The 19,242-nt window shown below is 54.0% G+C and overlaps 1 protein-coding gene across 2 annotated transcripts in view; it reads right to left on the reverse strand.

Annotated features, from left to right (window-relative positions):
• Window positions 1-14,797, reverse strand: part of RASGEF1A (RasGEF domain family member 1A) — a 32,365-nt gene extending 17,568 nt beyond the window's left edge. The window contains exon 1 of one of the 2 annotated variants that reach the window (XM_047761302.1): window positions 14,643-14,797. In XM_047761302.1, coding sequence (XP_047617258.1) covers window positions 14,643-14,660 — 18 coding nt within the window. In that variant the 5' untranslated portion in view covers window positions 14,661-14,797. The remainder of the gene's footprint in view (window positions 1-14,642) is intronic. The other variant, XM_047761301.1, reaches the window with a different exon arrangement.
• Between the last annotated feature and the right edge of the window lie 4,445 nt (window positions 14,798-19,242).

Genomic DNA, 19,242 nt, shown 5'->3' on the forward strand with positions numbered 1-19,242 from the left:
GGCCCTCCTGCCAGCTCAGGAGAGAGCTGGCTCTGAGCTCAGAGGCAGTTGCCCTGTGACGGCCACTTGCCAGTCTCAGACTTGAGTCTACTTGGCTGTCTTGGGACCCCATGGAGGAAGAGTGTCCTCCCTGTATCTGGGTCCAGAGTCTCAAAGGGTGTAGGGGTGCCAGGTGAGAAGGCCACACCCACTGCCCAGGTGGAGCAGCACTGCTGGGCCGGGTGGGCTGGGAGCTGGTAGGGCAAACTGGCCACACAAAGGCTGAGCCGGAGGGGACACTTTGCTACCTGCCTGGATGAGCTGCGGCCAGCAGTGTCCAGGAGGCTGGCCATAGGGCAGGTGGGCCAGGTGGGCAAAAAGGAGGCGCAAGGGCTTCTTGTGGTGGCACTGTTGCCCTCTCCTCCCTCTTCCCACCCCTTTCTGGGGCTCCCTGCACCTCTCTCCTGGCCACAGGCTGCCCTGGACCCCAGGCTCAGCCAAGGTGCTCCACCTGGCGTGGCTCTTGCCCATGCCCAGAGCGTGAGTGATGACGCTCCGGCTACCCCAGCTCACAGTACAGCCCAGCCCCCAGTCTCCTGAAAGTCCATTCCTTTCTTGCACCCTCATCCATGACTCTTGAAAGCACATCTTGCAATCCTATGCAAAGCCAAATCCTTTCCTGTAGTTTCAGGTTCATGTCTGGGACCTGCTGAGAGAGCCCAGCTTGGAGGGGAAACCTTTGAGCTGCTCTGTGCCTCCCTTTCCTCAGCTTGCAAATTGGGTGTAGAGTTTCTCACCCCTCCTCCCTTGCAAGGTTGTGTTGAGGGTTAGATGAGAAAATGTGACCCTGGGGGCCGTACTGGTGCCATTATGTGCCATGACATCTGTGCCTGGCCTCAATGGCACCCGAGTGGCCCAGTGTGGGCTGCCACCACTTCTAACCTATGACCTCACAGCCATCAGCAGGCCACAGGCCGTGGGTTCTCACTCAGGTGTGAGACCCTGTGGATCCATCGCAGCCCAGCCCATGCAACCCAGCAGGTGGGGCCAGGTAACACCTTGGGGCAAACCTGGACCAGTGGTGATTGGGAGCTAGAAGGTAGGTTCCCCTTCCTCACTGCAGATGCAAAAAGCTTCACGGAGCCGCAGAAGACATCCAGTAAGACTGACCTCCAAATCTATTAATTCTCCCTCCCTCCTGCTCCCCAGGGACCAGCAGCCTCAGGCTGCCGCCTCTGAGGAAGCTGGGCTCAGAGAAGGGCAGCCACTCCTCTGCCTTCTACAGCCCCGCCCATGTCTAGACAGGCACAGCTGACGGCTCCCAAGTGCCCCGATGGCCAAGCCCCGGGCCCAGCCTCCCCTCTGCTGTTGGTCTGGATCAACTTACTCCATCTGCATAAGCCCAGCCACATTTGTCAGACAGGACACTGCACCCCGAACCTCCCAGTGAGGTGTGAGGTACAGGAGGGAAGAAAGCATGGAGTGTAGCTTCAGCCCAGAACACGTGCTCACACACCAGGCTCGACACAGTTGAGAAAGTAAACCATCTCTGGGTTGTGCTGAGCCCGGCCAGGGACTGTGAGAACATGGTCCTCGATCCTGGGATCCTTTCCGTGGGTGTGGCCCAGGGCTCTACATCCACACAGCTTAGGGTGGAAGCCACTTTTAGGGACTCAGCCTAAAACTTTAGCTTCTGAGTATGTGTAGCTGCCCTACATGCCCAGCGCGTGCGCGTGCGCACACACACACACACACACGTGCACACCTTCTAAGGAACACAGTGCACCAAAGCATCAAGGGCATGGAAGCAGCTGGACTGAGGGCCCAGGAGGAGAGGGAAGCACAGCAGGGAAGTAAGAGACCTCAGATGGCCCCAATGCTGTGAGACAGGCTGGCAAAGGCGGGGAGCGGGGGTTTTTAGGACCTTTCCACAGAAGACTATGACATTCCCTCTTGTAGACTCTTCGAGAGACTTCACCTAGAGTCTGGCTGCTGCTCACCGCTACAGTGCTTTCCAATGTGGCCCCAGCAGAGGGGAGCCCACGCCCCTCCACCAGGAGGCAATATCGGGAGGAGGGGATCTGCTCCCGGCCACATGCAAGCAAAAGCCACACGCCCGCAGGGAGGGGCATCCGCGCACGCATGTACAGCATCTGTGCCGTGGGGCACGGGCCCTCCACTCATAGACTTCAGCTGTTCCCAAGCCAGCCTTCAGAGACCCTGCACCCCAGTCCCATTACCTAGGAGCCCTCTGGACCCCCAGGAGCTGCACCTGTGACAGAGGCGCAGAGCCTTCCGAGCCAGGGCTGCTCACACACTATGACGGCCAGCACCGGGTGTGTGCACCCAGGCGGGCCCCTTATTACGCCTTCACATGTCTTCACATCCTCCACTCCCACACTAATCCCAGCCTTTCCCAAGTGCCTTCCCTGCTTTCTGTACTGAGAGAACCAACAAGGCCTGGGGGAGGCCTGACACTGCCCAATGGCCTTGTAAGACTCACAGCTGAAGCTGTCACAGACAATTAAGCACACTTGCTTGGGTAAGAAATCAAGTGACATTGACCCTAGACAAACATCCCATTACTGCAGCATCGGTGTGCAATGTGACTTGTGCTCCCAACTGTCCAGGGAGGCCCTGCACACCTTCCTGGAGCTGCTCCCATGCCCGGAAGCTTCTCCTGGGTCTCCTGCTTCCCAGCCCTTGAGAGCAAGGGTCCCTGTCCAGCAGTAAGGCCTGTGGGCCCTCAGCTTGATGCCTCAGCTCCTAACTGGAAGGGACTTGGGGTGGAAGGTGGGGCAAGGACCTCATCCTTTAGGAGCCACGTGGGAGGGATCCCACCTCTGGGCTCTCCAGGGGCCTCAGGCCTCCTGGCCTCTGATGCCCAGTGACCGGCTCCTACCTGCAGGGCACATCCTGGGAAAGGTGGGACAGCGCCCAAAGAGGATGCACTCCCCCCACCCTGGGGAGTCTGCCCCAGAGGGACTAAGAGAGGAGGCAGAAGGTGGCACCAGGGATAACTGGCTGGCCTCAGACACAGCCAGTCTTGCCCCAGCTGACAATTGGGACAACAGCCCAGGGAAGGAACAGTCTCCTGCACAGCTGGACAGGAACAGTGTCAGGCCTCTTTCATCTATGAAGAAGAGCTGTCTGGAGCAGGTTCCCATGGCAAGGTCAGAATTCAGGAGCCCTTCCAGATCCTGGAGTTCAAAATTCTGGAAATTTCTAAGAAATGTAGAAGCAGGGAAGAGCGAGCTTTGACTACCTTTTGTACCTTAGATGTTTACCATCATGAGTTGGGTGCCTGGCCACATAATGGCCATTAAGTATCTCATCTCAGTGCAATGCCCCCAACCCACAAGGGGGTGGGGTAGGGGGGTGACACGGAGATGCCCATTTCTCAGATGAGGACCCCATTTCACAGGACTTGCACAAGGAGGTACAGGCAGGCAGCCAGTAAGTAGGTCTTGCCCACGCCTGCCTGCCCCACTGCCCTGCCCCTTCTGAGGACTGTCATTTCTCCTTATCATGGTGCCAGGCCAGGGCATGACCCACTGAGCATCAGATGAAGGCTGGGGCCCTCACCTTGGATACATGGGTATGTGCACATTCCTGCAGCCCTCTACATTTGGTGCCAGGGATTGACAGGCTCCCAGAAGCTCATCCATGCTGCTGAGTTAAGTGTCCCAACTTCCTGGAAAACTGGGACAAAAATGGCCCTGAGGGCCCATCCTGCATGAGCCCCCAGGGATCTGCTGGGAGGTGAAGGAGGGGCACCAGTCAGCCCCCTGCCTCTGCCAGGCTTTGCAAGGGGTGCTTCTTTCGGAGGCAGCACATGGGCTTCTATTTTTCAACCTACTCAACAAAACGGAGACTATTTTTAGCTCAGCAAGCTGCAGGGCATCATAATTAGCAACTGAAAATTACACGTCTTGCCAGTCTCCCCTCTGTTGGCTGGAGGAGAGAGAGGGGGAAAGTGCTCCTGGGGGGAGCTGGGTGCCAGGCCTGTGGTGGGCTGCTTAAACCAAGAGGGCAGCCTTTGGCAGAAATTTCAGAACGAGTGCATTCGTGGGGCTGTCTCTGATTTTATTTGAGTCCCAGAAAAATCCGGCCTTGGTGGGAGCAGGGTAGGAACCCCATCAACACTCACAGGCACAATTAGGGAGAGACTCATGCTGGCTCTTCTGGACCAGGGACGGCAACACTGAAGCCCAGCTCTGCTGGGGACCTTGGGGTAGCTGAGGCTGGGCCTCCTGCCCTGTCTGCAAAATGAACCCGCTCACCCTTCAGGACCAACTGCCTTGTTCTCTGCTATCATCTGCACCAGGGTGGGGTTGGAGGTGCTGTGTTCCACAGAGCCCTTACTCCTTTACTGACCCATGACCATTCATTCATTCATTCATTCATTCATTCCAAATGTTGCCAAGGACCTGCCTACACACTGGAGATCTACCAATGAGAAAAACAGGGTCTCTGTCCCTTCTGACCCCCCTGGAGGAGGCTGGAGCTGGCCTGCATGATGACCACACAGATAAGAATATGATATGATGGGTTAGACGGAGGTCAGTGCTCCTGAGGAAGAGGAGGAGGAGGAGGAGGAAGAGGAGGAGGAGGAGAGGGTCAGGAGAGCAGCTGCCGCCTGAACTCTGACACGCCTAAAGCAGAACGCTCCCCCCGGGGCTGTTCTTGCCCTCCCCAAACCCCAGCCTTCAGATCTTCCTAACTTGAGGCTAAAATGCTTCTCTCCTAAGCTCCAGAGAGCTCTAGTCCTCTCTGCTGGGGCCACACGCTAAAGATAGGCTCTGGCTGCAAACATTGGCTGGGGGGGTCCAGCAGGCTGGGAGTGAGGCCTGGTCGCCCCATGAGCTAAGTTGGCAGCCTCCTCTGTAAAATGGCACTACCAGGTATTAGTGAGCATAGCGTGAGGCCACCATGCTCAGGACATGCTTAATGCCTGCTGGGTTTGGCAGAGTCAGAACTGCAGGCCACTGGAAGGCACGTGGGACACCTGTTCTCCAGGTGACCCACTGCTTTCCCAGACACATTAGGGGGGCTGGTGCTGGCCCTCTCCTAGTCCCACCTCTGGGGCCCTCTCCCCTCCCCACACCCTAGACAGCCCTTGGGCCCCTGCTACAGACAGGGAAAAAGTGCAGAGAAGCTGCCTCCTCCTTGCAGGCAGGCAGATTCACTGGCCTCCTGGCTGTACTGCCCTGACCTGGCACACGGGGCTCAGAGGGGGCTCTGTCTTAGGGGCAGCTGCTCGGCCCCTGCCCAGGGGAGGGAGGGAGCGGCAGGGGTGACAGTCTCTGTGGAGGGGCCTCTTTAGTCCTCACCCTTGTACCCCTGGTGGCCTGGCCAGCAGAGAAGTCCTTGGAAGGGCATGGCTGGCTCCATCCTTACAAGTGGAGCCATGGGACCACCCTTCAGCTCCCATCTTCCCAGCCCAGTAGGCACTGTGGGCTGGAGGGCGAGGGGTGACATTTTTCATATAAACCAAGCTTTAAGAAATCATATTCACAAATGCCAGAAGGAAGAGCCATCTTGACCTTCATATGCCCTCTGGGCCATCGGGGCGGTCCTGGGGCCTGGCAGGGGGTTGGTGGGGGCTGTAGGCCGGTCTCCAGCCAGGAGGCGGCTGCCATGGGAACCAGAGCCACACAGCACCTCGGGCGCCTTCTCCACAAAGGCTTGGCCTCCAAGAGAGTCTGACAATTAAAGCTTTGTTACAGATGCATGATTCATTTTTTTTTTCTTCCCCTTCTGAATTCCTCCCTATTACCAAATCCTATTTGAATTGACTAAAGGAATCTCGCCATCTCCTCTTCACACTCCTAAGTACAGATTCTGCCGAGTCTGGGTTTTCTCCTCCTTCTTTTCTCCCTTTCTGTCCAGTCAGCTTCCTCTGGTGGCTGCTCAAGGGACAAAATGTCATTGTCCACCAATAACCATCCCATTATTGAGTCTTGAGAGGCCCAAGGAGGAGCAGGTAGGATTTCAGAAAATCCCTGCCCTTTCCCTGCAGGGGTGGGCTGCTGGCACTCTGGCTTCCCACACAGGGCCCTCAGGGCAGGGGACGGTGCCAGGGCCTCCCCTGGGCCCTGCTGTGCCTCCCCTTTCCCGCCCTTCCCCTTTGGGTTCGGATTCCACAGGGGTCATCGTACGTTCTTGCACGTGGGCGGGTGACTCTCAATTCCTGGAGGCTGCGCTGGGCACAGCTTCAGACAGGCGAGAGTGTAAATTGAGATAAACTTGAAAGCCAGTCTCATCACTTCTGGTAACCCTTCTGCAACGTGCCACAGAGAAGGGTGGGCTCGGGGGGGGAGGGCAGGGGGCAGACCCCTACCTCAACTGGAACTGCGCCTCTGGGACCCCTTTCTGTACTGGGCATCCACTTAAGACCACTGCTGCTGAGTGTATGCAGCGGAATCGGGGGCAGTGGCCAGAGCTCTTGCCCATCAAGATCCCAGGTTCCAGGAGGAAGCATCTGACCCAGGTTCCCCCCACACTGGCCACGAGCCAGGCAGGACCCCAAAGAGTGGCAGGGCATGGCAGTGGGTGAGCAGGACCACAAGGGACTGGGTCAGAGCTGAGTGTCCTTGGAAGGCTGGGAGGCTGGGCCCCTAAGGATGGAGTAGGGGGTGGGGGGTGGGTGGTACAAGCACACTTAGGCCTTTCCAGGAGTGAGAGGCAGCCTCTAGTCCGCCCCCCAGGCTGCCTGGGGTGCCAGGGTACAGGAAAAAGAACGTACAGTTCTTTTATTTTTAAATGACATCTAATTAGGCTGAGCAATGATTTTCCTTTGTGTTTAAAAACAAATAAAAATCAATTTCCTTCGCTTGAATTGTCATCTTCCTGGCAGATGCCCAGAGCTGCGCCCTTGGGATCCCGCTGCACGGTGGGAGCTGGAAGTTTCTGTGTGTCAACCCCTGGGTGGAGGGCCGTGGGCACCCAGCTCCCTGCTGGGCCCAGACAGCCACAGCCTTGTCCAGTGGCCACAGCCTCTCAGAAACAGGACCAAGGACACGTGTCTTGACCCTCCAACAAAAACATCTCCCGCTCCCTGTGCACACTGTCTTTGCACAAGCAGCTTTCCTGCTATGTGTGTTGTGTCCCCTGGCCCTGGGGACTGGTAATCAGGTGATAGAACCTGGCCAGTCCCCAGGAGTACCAGCAGCACTGCTGCCTCCAAGCCCACACCCCCATCCCCCGGGCCAGGCACTCACTTCCCCAGACCCCACCCTGCACACGCTGCTGGCATGGCAACTGTCATCCCATTTTCCAGAAAAGGTACAAAGGCCCAAGGGTCTAAGTTAGCAGCCCTAGGCCTTATAGCTGCAAAGTGGGGGAGCCAGGATTTGAACCCTGTTGAGTGTGACCGCCATGATCTGACATGAAACCCAGGACCATCAGTGCAGGCTCAGGAGAAGGGGGGCAAGTGCAAGGTGAAGGCAAGTGGAGCTGGCCAGGGCCCCTTGTGAGATGGACAGGGTGTGGCCCAGAAGGAGCCACCTGCCCACAGTGTGCAAGGTGGGGCCCATGGGTGCAGCACTGTGGGGGGGTCAGGGCAGGGTTGCAGGGCCAGCTGTGCATATGCGTCCAAGGGCCCTGGTTTTGGGCAGTCAGATCTGGGCCCTCCCTGCAAGAGCCCAGCAGTGTCACTGCCAATAGATGATAGTCACAGGAGGTTTCCACCTACTGGGCCATCCTATGTCCCCAGAGTGCCCTTCAAGACATTACTGTCCACTTCCAGATGCAATGTAGCCCAGAAGGCTAAGGACAGCCTGAGGCCACACAGTCTGGTAGGGCAGAGCCAGGAACACGTGGGCCCTGGTCTGCAGGCTGGTTCTTTCTGCTAAGAGTTGAAAGTGAAAAGCGCGCGCGCGCGCACACACACACACACACACACACACACACACACACAGAAGAAAAAAAATAAAAAGCAGTTCCTGTCGTGGCACAGTGGAAACAAATCTGACCAGAAACCAAGAGGTTGCAGGTTTGATCCCTGGCCTTGCTCAGTGGGTTAGGGATCCAGCGTTGCCATCAGCTGTAGTGTAGGTTGCAGATGCGGCTCAGATCCCGCGTTGCTGTGGCTGTGGTGTAGGCCGGCGGTTATAGCTTTGATTAGACTCCTAGCCTGGGAACCTCCATATGCTGTGGGTTTGGCCCTAGAAAAGATAAAAAAAAAAAAAAAAAGCAAATCACCAAGAACATGCCTGTCCCACAGTGCCCAGGAAATGGGTCTGGTGCCCCAGTGCAGGGAGCTCCTCTTCATGGACCAGAGACAGGCAGAAAAACTAGAACTTTCTATAATTCCTAACAAGTGGTTGAGACCCACAGAGAGGAGTGGGAGAAAGGAATGAAAATGTTGTAGTGCATTCTCTCGGAGACCGTGGAAGTGGAAACTTAAAGAGAAACATATGTGAAATACCATAAACTAAAAACAGCAAGGCCTATTCTCTCTGAGAGCACTCATCCATATTGTTCATACATCATATCAGCCACAAACCCCCAACAAGACCCCAAATGGAAATGTACAGGTGGCAGAATGATGTGCCTGGATATTAATAAACACATGATGAACCAAAAAAATTCACCCACTTGATAAAGAAAAACTTTCCTAAATCATGTCTGTGTCCAAGATGCAATCAAAACTCCAATTACAGACATTGCAGCAAAACAAGCCTTATAAGGAAACTCCTTGTGAAATTCAACACGGCCAAAGCTGTACTCAGAGAAAAATTCATAGACTTTAATATATTTTTAATAAGCAGAAGAAAATGAACACAAACTAAGCACTTGACTCAAAAAGCTAAAAAGAGCAGATGCAAAGCAAAGTGGAGGAAGGAATTACTAAAGCAAAGTGCAGAAAGGAATTACTAAAAGATAAATTAGTGGATATAAGGAAAGAAAGGCAGTAGAAGTTGCTGATAACATTCAAGAGCTGATTTTCTTTTGAAAAGAAAAATTTCAAAGACAAACCTCTGGCAATTCTAATCAACAAAAGGATGGAAGGAAGGAAAGAAGCTGGCATAGAGGGAGAGGAGGAATGGAAGCAGGGAGGGAGGAAGGGAATGACGAGGAGGAGGGAGAAATGCAAAAAGAGAGCTGTTAGAAATGAAAAAGGGACTCTAAACACAGATGTAGAGAAGAAACTTTAAAAGAATAGAGAATACAAATCTGTGCTAAAAGGTCTGAAAACACTTTGAACTGGGATATTATCTAGAAAAATATAAATAACCAAAATAGACTAAAAATGTTTAGAACCCAAAAAGACCAATAACTATAGTACAAATTAAGTAAGGTGACAGCCAACTAAACCTCAGGGAAAAATAAAAGCAAGCTGTGGCTGAGCCGGTTTCTAAAATGAATTATTTCAAGCCTTGGAGAGTAAGATAATTTTATATGATATTTAAACTATTTCAACTATACAATTCGTGTTGAAAAGCTTTCCTATTCATTTTATGAAGCTAACATAGCCATGATTTATAAATGTGACAAATACCTCCCCTAATAGAAAAGTATGTATAAATTCTTACCTATGAATATAGATGAAAATACCCCAAGCACCATATCAGCAGAATGAACCCAGCAGCATTTCAAACCACAATCGAGCCTGACCCAGTGGGATTTATTCCAGGAACAGGATGATTTAGCTCAGAAAAGCTAATAAGTCAACACATTAATAGGTCCAAGGAGGAAAGGAATTTGATGATGTTGCTAGATACAGGAAAGCCTTGGGTGAAACTGAATATTCTTGGTGTATACTCTCGGCAATTAATGTAGGAATGGAGGGTCCTTCATGATGAAAAATGTCTATCTGAAATTTAGGGCCAATTTCAGACTTAACAGGAAGACATTGGAGTCCTCCTCATTAAAATGAAGATCGAGCCAAGGACAACTGCTATTATTTAAAGCTGCTTTATACCTTTTAGAAAACACAATAAGATAAGAAAACGTTTTAAAAAGACATTAGAAATGAATTAAATTCACTCGGGTTTTCCAGGGAGCCCAATTGAATATTTGTTCAAACCAATATGAGAGTTTAATTACCACTTCCCTAACAGACATTTTTATAAGATCAATAACTTACCTATCTATCTTCCCCAGGTATAGGTGTCCCCACCGCCAAAGACAGCCTGACTCAGTCCACCTGGAGGGCTGCCTTTATGCTCATTTGGTGGCGAAGGGGGGGCGGGTGTGTGTGCGAGCAGGTGCCTGGGGCCTCTCAGTTCTGTAGGTCTCCTAGCCACTGTTCAGGGACACGCTGTCCCCCGTAAGGCTGCCCTGCCACCCAGGTCAGCCACGTGGCCCAAAACCTCCTTTCCTGGCCACACACCCACGACATCACACCATTCTGCCCTCTGGGTTGGGCAGGCACCTCTAGGAACCTGCCGTCCTTCTTCTAAGGATGTTGCCCAGGGCCCTGGTGCTCGCGGTCGGCCAGCCCCAGAATGAATGTCGGCTCCTCCTGCTCTGCTCGGGGTATTGCTTTAGACCTCAGCATCTCAGCTTCCACTTGTGTCACTGGAACAGTGACCACATGAGGGTTAAAGAAGACCCAGGTCCTCTGACTCAGTCTCACCACGGGCAGGGGGCGGCTCATGTGACAGCCACACTGACCTTTGGGAAATACCGTGGGCTGGACCCCAGGCAGGCAGGCGATGTGAGTGGGACAGTGAGGGTGGGGTTATTCCACTGGAGGCTGAGACGCCGGGCACTGGGTTTGCCAGAGAAACCCCACTGGTCGGCCAGTGACCGTGAGACTACAGCCAGAGCCCTTGGGGGCTGCAGAGCTCCAGAGAGGAGAGAAGTGAAGAGACAAGGTGGAGGCCCCGGGCTGCTTTCCTCCAGAAACCCCAGGCCATTGTCCACATGCTCTCATCTGGCCAATCACCTGTCACCTCCAATCTTTCTGCCTCTGGGATCCCCTAGTTCTGGAACCCACAGGGTTCCAGGCAGCCCAGAACCTAGCATAGCAGAGGTGTCCTGCTCTGACCCCTGACGCACTGGCTGAACTTCAGCAAACCACAGCCCCAGTGGGCCTCACTTTCCCCAGGTGTAAAATAAGGAAACAGAACCAGGTAGTCTCCATAGGCCATTCCAGCCCTCATGTCTGTTTCTTCCTTCTCTCACTTATTCAGTCAACAAACATCCCTGAGGTCTTGCTGACCTGTGCGGCACACTTGGAAACAGGAGAACCTGTGGACAGCAACGTCTGCCAGTAGAGGCAGAAGTAACACCACAGTGCAGTGTGAGAAACTCAGGATTAGGGGTCTATGCTGGGTGCTGAGGGGGCAGGAGGGTAGGGGAACTACTGTAGGGAGAAGTCGGGGAGGGCATCCTGGAAGAGGTGATTCTAAGATGGGCTTTCAAGGATGAGCAGGAGTTTTCCAACAGATTAGGAGATGAAAGAGCAGGGAGATAAAACAGGTCTCCTGGCTGAAACCACAGTCCCATCAGACCCAGTTCTCTTTTGGTCACTGACCAGCAGCTCCCCAAAGGGCAAGGCCCAAGGAGCCTAGAGGTGTAGAGGTTGCAGGCAGCTTCCACGGGTAGCTCAACTCCATCTCTCAGGTCAAACCCTACCCATCCCAAAGCCAATGTGTGACTCTCTCCCCTAAATAGCTCTCCCAGACAGCCCAGCCCTAGAATCCCTTGCACCACTATAGTCCCTGTGCTTGGTGGGTATGAGACCCACAGGTGGTACTGTCCCCAGTGCTCCTGAACCTCAGACAGTAGCCAGGCCAACACACAATGCTGTGGCTTCCTCAATTCACCTTGCCTCCCCTGGTGGAGCTCACACGAAGCTCCCCCTGACCCCAGCAGCAGGGGGGCCCAGCAAGATAGGGGCGTGGGGCCTGGGGCAGCCTCTCCTGAGCCAGCAGGTACAGGTGTAGGTAGTGTGACCAGGAGGTGGCAGGGGCCCGCAGGAGGGAGAAAGCTGGGGCTCCAAATTAGCACCCCCAGCCAGACCTTCCCCAAACTCCATATTGCCCACCCACTATCAGGTGATGTCGCCTCAGTTCTGGCAAACCCTGCCTCCTGCCCACCCCCTCCTGCTCCAGCTGCATTTTTCCTGCCTCTCCTTCCTGGAATCGGCCTGCCTCCTCTCCATCACTGGCACCCCATCTCCACCATGGCGAGGCCTCTTGCTTTACCTTCAGAGTGGGTCCAAATCAGCCCTTCTCTCCTCCCCCAGTGCTCCCTCCCTGGTCTGAGCCCCTGTGCCATTGTGCTAGCCAGACTGTCCTCTTACCCTCACCAGCTCTGCTCTTGACACCAGCCTCCAGGTTGGTCTCTGAACACATAGGCGGCTGCCTTTTCAAAGCCCTGCATGACCTTTTCCAGCTGTGCCCCTCCATTCCCACTGCCACTAATCTCCCTCTCTCTCCTCCATCAGATGAGGGAGGCTGAGGCCTCCCCCGACCGCCCTACCCGAGGTACAAACAGCAGGCCCACACTGGTGGTCATAATGCTTGGCACCAGACAAGCTGGACCCCCACTTGCCAGGCTGAGCAGAATTGTCATCACTGGTCCTAGTGAGAGTGAGTGGAGCCATGTGACTCATCTAGCTCAAGAGCAGTGAGTATAAGCGACGCGTGGCACTCGGAACTGGAGCATCAAAATGTGAGTGCAGGAGTTCCCATCAAGGTGCAGTGGTTAACGAATCCGACCAGGAACCATGAGGTTGCGGGTTCTATCTCTGGCCTTGCTCAGTGGGTTAAGGATCTGGCGTTGCCGTGAGCTGTGGTATAGGTTGCAGACACGGCTTGGATCCCGCGTTGCTGTGGCTCTGGCGTAGGCCGGCAGCTACAGCTCCGATTAGACCCCTAGCCTGGGAACCTCCATATGCTGCGGGAGCGGCCCAAGAAATGGCAAAAAGACAAAAAAAAAAAAAAAAGTGAGTGCAGGCGTTCCCACCGTGGCTCAGTACGTGAGAACCTGACATAGTGTCCCTGAGGATGCCAGTTCAATCCCTGGCCTTGCTCAGTGGGTTAAGGATTGGGCATTGCTGCAAGCTGAGGCATAGGGTGCAGATGGGGCTTGGATCTGGTGTTGCTGCACCTGTGGTGTTGGCCAGCAGCTGCAGCTCCGATTCAACCCCTAGCTGGGAACTTCCATATGCTGTGGTTGCAGCCGTTTAAAAAAAAAAAAAAAAAGTAAGTATATATACATACACATGCTTATATGTATATATATATATATATATACGATTGAGTCACTGATGTACAGTAAAAATTGACAGAACACTATAAATCAACTATAATGGGAAAAATCAAATGTGAGTGGAAGAGCCTCTCTCCCTCTCTGCCATGGGACCTGTCAGCCCAGGTCCCTGAGTGAGAAAGGCTTGGATCAGGGCCCTGCCAGTTCATGATGGATATGCAGATAAGTGAAAATTACGCCATGCTGTTCTAAGCCCTTGGCTTTGGGGGTTGTTTGGTTACTGCTGATAACCTAAACGATCCCACCTGATGCACCTTTGATACATTCTATTCCTCTTTCCTGCTTTACTTTTTCTCTTTAGCACTTATCACCATGTAACATCCCACATTTCACTTACTGATTGTGCTTTTTCCCTCCCGGTCTCTCTTGCTAGAAAGTAAGTTCCAGGAGGACAGAGACTGTGGTGTATCTACAATGCCAGCACACAGCAGGTGCTCAATAAATGTGCGCTGAATAAGTGAATGAACAAGAAACAAATGAGTCCTGCTTCTTGGGCACAGCCTGGTGGCCCCCATCTACACTGAACCTGAGGTCCCAAGTCCCTGCTGAGAGAGCTTAGAGCCTCAACACCTGAATTAAACTGCCCGCTTGTTTCAAAGGGAGGGTTATAATAAACGGCTGTGGAAATGCAACACTGCCTCGTACTCAGGATTAATTCCAGGATGGGTTCTCAGCTTCTCCTCCTGTAGAAAGCAAGCTGCCCCTCACCTTGGGGTCTCTACCCCTCAAAGCCCCAACCTAGAGCTCACTCTCCTTAAATACACAGACATCTATCTGTGGGCTCACACAGGCAGAGCCCTGCCCCCCATATGCCTATGCTTTTCCCTCTCCCTCACACACACCATATATAAACATGCCCACATTTTCACATATTCTCACTCTCACCCACACATCACACATACACACCTCCCACCTGCCCACAGACCTCCTCTCCCCGCACCTCCTCCAGGGCAAACAGGTGTCCTCAAGTCCAGAAAAGGATCCACCGTCTTCTTGGCTCTTACAAGCCTGACTGTGCCAGTCCCAGGGCAGCCACCCACCTGCCCGCCCTGCTGCTGGAGCTGCTGTCTTTTGCTGTTCACCCCACACGGTCCCTCCCAGATTTGCAGGTGCCCGTTCAGCCATAGAGGATCATTGGCGTCAGCAGGCCACGCCAGGAAAGACAGTGGCAGCCTGAGCTGCCCATCCATTCTGAGCCCTGGGCGCAGCCCACCTGGCAGCAGGTGCCCCGGTGGGAACACACAGAGGGAGTGGCCTGACAGAAGATGTTCTGGTCGGGATGGCCGGGAGATCAGCACCCTTTCCAGAGCTCGGCGGCGCAAGAACGCTTTGCCCCGCGGTTCTACCGCCACCAAAGGGTTGCCCTGCGAGCTCGTCCACGTCACCGTCTCCACGACGCGCCGCCCCTCACCTGCCACGAGAGACAGCCCTACCTGGGGCTCCAGAAACATCCTGGCTGCCTCCTCCCCGCGCTGTCCCCCGGCGCCCAGGGCGACCCGCGTGCGGCTGCTCCTCTACCCGCGCGCCAAGGCAGCTCCAACTCCCGGGCCCAGCCCGCGGACTTCCCCACTCCCGCCTCCACCCGCTTTGCAGCCTCCCCCTGGGCGGGGCCGAGGAGAGGCGGGTCCAGGGAGGGGGAACACTAGGGGTCTGGGTGGGGCGTGGCACAGGGGGCGGAGAAAGTGCGGAGGGGAAGGTGGGGAAAGGATGGGGGCGGGGTGCTGCTTGGAGGGTCCCGGGGAATAAGGGGTTTGGGTGTGGGAAGGGGCGCAGCGCGGGCAGGGCGCTCAGAACTAACGCTGGGCTTGGGGGCGCCGAGAGTGCAGGGGACGCGGACCGTGGAGTCAGTTGGGACGCCCTGACACAGTGTCGGTGCTGGGTGCGCCACTAGACGAAGGGGCGCCTTAAGGGTCGGTGCTTAGAGCGGAATGGCCGCGGTCGTATTGGTGAGAGCCAGCTCACCCTGCGATACGAGCCCCCTGAGACCATATCCTCCCTCAAGCCTCTCTTCCCCCTCCCCGACCTCACCTCAAAGTAGGTGTCCACTATAGAGCTATGGCAGGTGCTTAGCCAGCATATGCCTCCACTTACGGGGCTCTCGCTCCACACAGCTCTGGCCTCGAACGTCCCACGGAACTCTCTGTCCTTCCATTCTCTTGAGTGAAGGGACACAGCAGCTGCTTTTGTGGGAGGACTAATCTAAGACATGGCGTGGGGCGGGCCTGGCCCATGACACTGAGGCTGTCATTTCGCCCCCAGGAGCCCCAAGGCACAGAAAGAATCCTATCAGGTGACTGATGTTCCTCTCCACTGGGTTCCTGCGTTGCCCGAAATCGGGCTCTGAGAATTTGAATGGAAAGGGTGGACTGAGGGAAGAGCGCCCTCTCGAGGAGATCTAGAACCAGAGAGCCCAGAGGCTGCGTTGGGAGAGGGAACAGGGAAGGATTCTAGGCGAGCTTGAGAGCAAGCCCTGGGGTTGAGATAGAGAGAGGTGACATATCAGTGTCCAGACAGATCGCAGGATGCCTCCGACAACCACCCCACCCTACCCCCAGCAGCCTTGACAGGGCCATCTCTTCTCCCAGTGACTCTCCTTTGCCAGTTCTCTCACCAGTAGCAAGATTGGGCCCTCAGACTGAGTCTTGATTGACAGCTGTTTCTGTCTTGAGGAATTAGAGGCTGTGCTAAGTGCATTCACCAGCCTCCCCCAAAGATGATGCAGGAGTTTGGAGACAGGTATCCTTCTCTTGGAGGTCTGCCCCCCATCCACTTTCTCTACATGGACTAGAACCCAGGTGTCATTGCTTCAGCACTGCACAGACTTGTACAGCTCCTATGGGCAGGCTGGGGTCGGAGGTAGGTGGGTTTATCATCAGCAGAAATGGCCAGGGCTGCAGGCTGCTGGCAAATTAGCAAACCCCCCCCCCCCTTTTTCCCATGCTTTCACATTGTCCTTCTCCTCCCACTGCTTCTGCATCTCATTTTAGGCCAGAGGATCAAAGCTCATACAGCATCTGCAGGGGATTTATGGCACCAGGACCAGCCTGAGCCCTTGGGACCTGCACCTGCTAGGCCACCCTACCCCTTCAAACAGCTCTAGAGTGCCAAGAGGGGAAGGCCTGCAGTTTTTCCCTGAGGAAGTCTGCCAGGCACCTACCTCTGCAGTCCTCAGTCCTATCCCAGAGTCTGCAGGACATCTGAACCCTGAGGTGACCACAGCATTGTCTCATGAAGTCCATGTGGGAAGTTAAACCCCTCCTGCCACCTACCCCTAGAGCAAGCCCTCCCCTCTGCCTCTCTAGATGCTACAGCCCAGAGGAGGTGACTCAGCCAATGTGTAGCCCCAGGATGCCTTCCTATCTCTGCTTACTCACAGATTTCACCAGTATCCCCAAAGACCTTGGTCAGGAAGGTGCTTCCCCAGGAGGAAGGGGGACCCTCTACCTATTGTCTCTGCAGTAGGAATGTCCTTGCAGGCACGGATTGTGCTCTCTCTCCTTTGTTCACAGGTGTGACCTCAGCATACCTGTGTGTCCCTGGGACTACATCTACATCCTTCCTGGTGCCCAAGGAGGCAGGGAGATGGGTATGCCAGGGCTGACCCCTGCTTGCTGCTGCGTGCAGAGGACAAGGTGCTGTGGGGAGAGCTTGTGGGACCCAACACAGGAACCCCATTCCCTTGCCAGCATTGGCTTTAGAAAGTAGAGAAAGAACCAGGTGTGGGATGGCCAGTGGACAAGTGCTGGGGGATTCTGGAAAGAAGCTCCCAGATGATGAGAGCTAGACATGAGGCCAGGAACAGTATACACATCCCATGACCATGAGAGGACGCTCTGAGCAAAGAGCAAAGAAGCCTGATTCTGGGTGACAGTGACCCTGGACATCCTCACAAGTACAGACACCTGGGACAGACAGGAAACTGGGACAGAAGGCTGGACCTACTGCTACAGGCTTCTAATTAGCGTCCCTGCTTCCACCCGTTCTGCCTCAACACAGCAGCTGGATTGTCCCTGTTAAAACCTGGGTGGGGTCCCATCCCTCCTCTGCCCAGAACGCTCAGTGAAATGAAAGCCAGCGTCCTGGTGGCCCTGCAGGCCCTGTTGGCTTGCCCCTATTTGAAACCTGTTCCACTGTTCCACTCACCCCTCACTCACCCTCCGCCAGCCTCCCCCACCCACACCCGGCCCTGTGTGCAGCATCTCCCTGGTGTCTGCAAGGCTCTCCCCCTTATGTCTTTACTGACACGTCTCGTGCTCAGTGACGTATTTATAGTGTTAACCTCCACGACCACACTTCCTGTCCCACGGAACTTTTCTTCCCATGACTACTTCAGTCTGCCGTATCCTTTCCACTTGCTATTTGTTAGTCTCTTCGAGGGAGAATTTGAGCTCCGTGAATGCAATACATTTGTCCGCTTGTTCACTGCTGTACCCCACGGGCTGTGACATGTTTGCATATGGGGGGGGGGCACTCGGCTCCTATCTGTTGAATGAATGTTGTGTATGTATTTCTGTGCATACATGTGAAGATAGAATATCCAGAATATATAAAGAACTCATACAAATAAAAAAACTTAGAAGACCTAACTTTAAAAAAAATAGGCAGAGAGCTCCTGTCGTGGCTCAGCAATAACGAAATCGACTAGTTTTTGAGGACGCGGGTTTGATCCCTGGCCTCACACAGTGGGTTAAGGATCCGGCATTGCCAGGAGCTGTGGTGTAGGTCAGACTCGGCTTAGATCCCGTGTTGCTGTGGCTGTGGTGTAGGCTGGCAGCTACACTCCGATTAGACCCCTAGCCTGAGAACTTCCATATGTTGCAGGTGCGCCCCCCGCCAAAAAAGGGCAAAAATAAATAAATAGGCACAAGATTTGAAGAGGTACTTTATCAAAAAGGTGGTATCCAAAAGGGTTTTAAACATAAGAAAAAAGTGTTTCAACTTCATTTCCATCAGGGGAAGGAAAATTAATGCCACAGTTGACACTGCTGTACACCCACCAGAATGGCTGAAATGAAAAGGCAGAAAATTCCAAGTGCTGACACAGATGTGGCACAAGAGAAACTCCCAGCTGCTTGAGAGGGGAGATGAACCTCGTGGGAAGACGGTTCAATAGTGCCTATGAAAGCTGAGCACATGCAGGCCCAGAAATCCCTCCCAAGGTGTAGACCAGCAGAAGTGCTTACCTACTCACACTAAAAGGCCCATTCATGAGTATTCACAGCAGCACTATTCATGATGACTCCAAACTGGGAACCACCCTGCTGCCCTCCACGGCGAGGAGGGGTAGCCACTCAATGGCACACCCCACAGTAATGAGAATGCATGAAGACAACCGCACACAAGGAGCAGACTCACCACCACCCCATGGAGCAAAAAAACCCAAGTGCCAAAGAACATCAGAATCCAAGGGGGCTGCTGGGTGCTGGGCACTCAGGCATTCGCCCCATGAAAATTCACTGAGTGACAACTTTTATGATTCAAGCACTTTTCTGTATGTACATTACACTTCAAAACAATTTGTTTTTCACAAAGTTGGGAGAAAAAAAGAAAAGAAAGGAATAGCATTCCAGGTGGGGTGGGCAAGCTGTCTGAGCCCCAAGGTCCTTCCAGCTCTGCTGTGGGTCATAACTCAGAGAAGCCAAATTGGGGGAAGGAGCATTTTAGGAACACTGGGTGCAGGAGTCTCAGCCTCCCTCTCCTCCTTCCCCCTCAAGACCAAAGGCCCCTCTAGTAAAAATGCCTGCTCCTTCTTTTAAAAAGGTGCAACCTGAGAGTTGCCATTGTGGCGTAGCAGAAATGAATCTGACTAGCAACCATGAGGTTGCAACCAGGTTCAATCCCTGGCCTTGCTCAGTGGATTGAGAATCCAGCACTGCCGTGAACTGTGGTGTAGGTTGAAGACACAGCTTGGATCCTGCTTTGCTGTGGCTGTGGCATAGACTGGCAGCTGTAGCTCTGATTTGACCCCTAGCCTGGGAACCGCTGTACACCGCAGGTGCGGCCCTAAAAAGCTAAATAAATAAATAAATAAAT

The sequence above is a fragment of the Phacochoerus africanus genome, chromosome 15 (assembly GCF_016906955.1).
Source record: "Phacochoerus africanus isolate WHEZ1 chromosome 15, ROS_Pafr_v1, whole genome shotgun sequence".
Classification (NCBI taxonomy): Eukaryota; Metazoa; Chordata; class Mammalia; order Artiodactyla; family Suidae; genus Phacochoerus; species Phacochoerus africanus.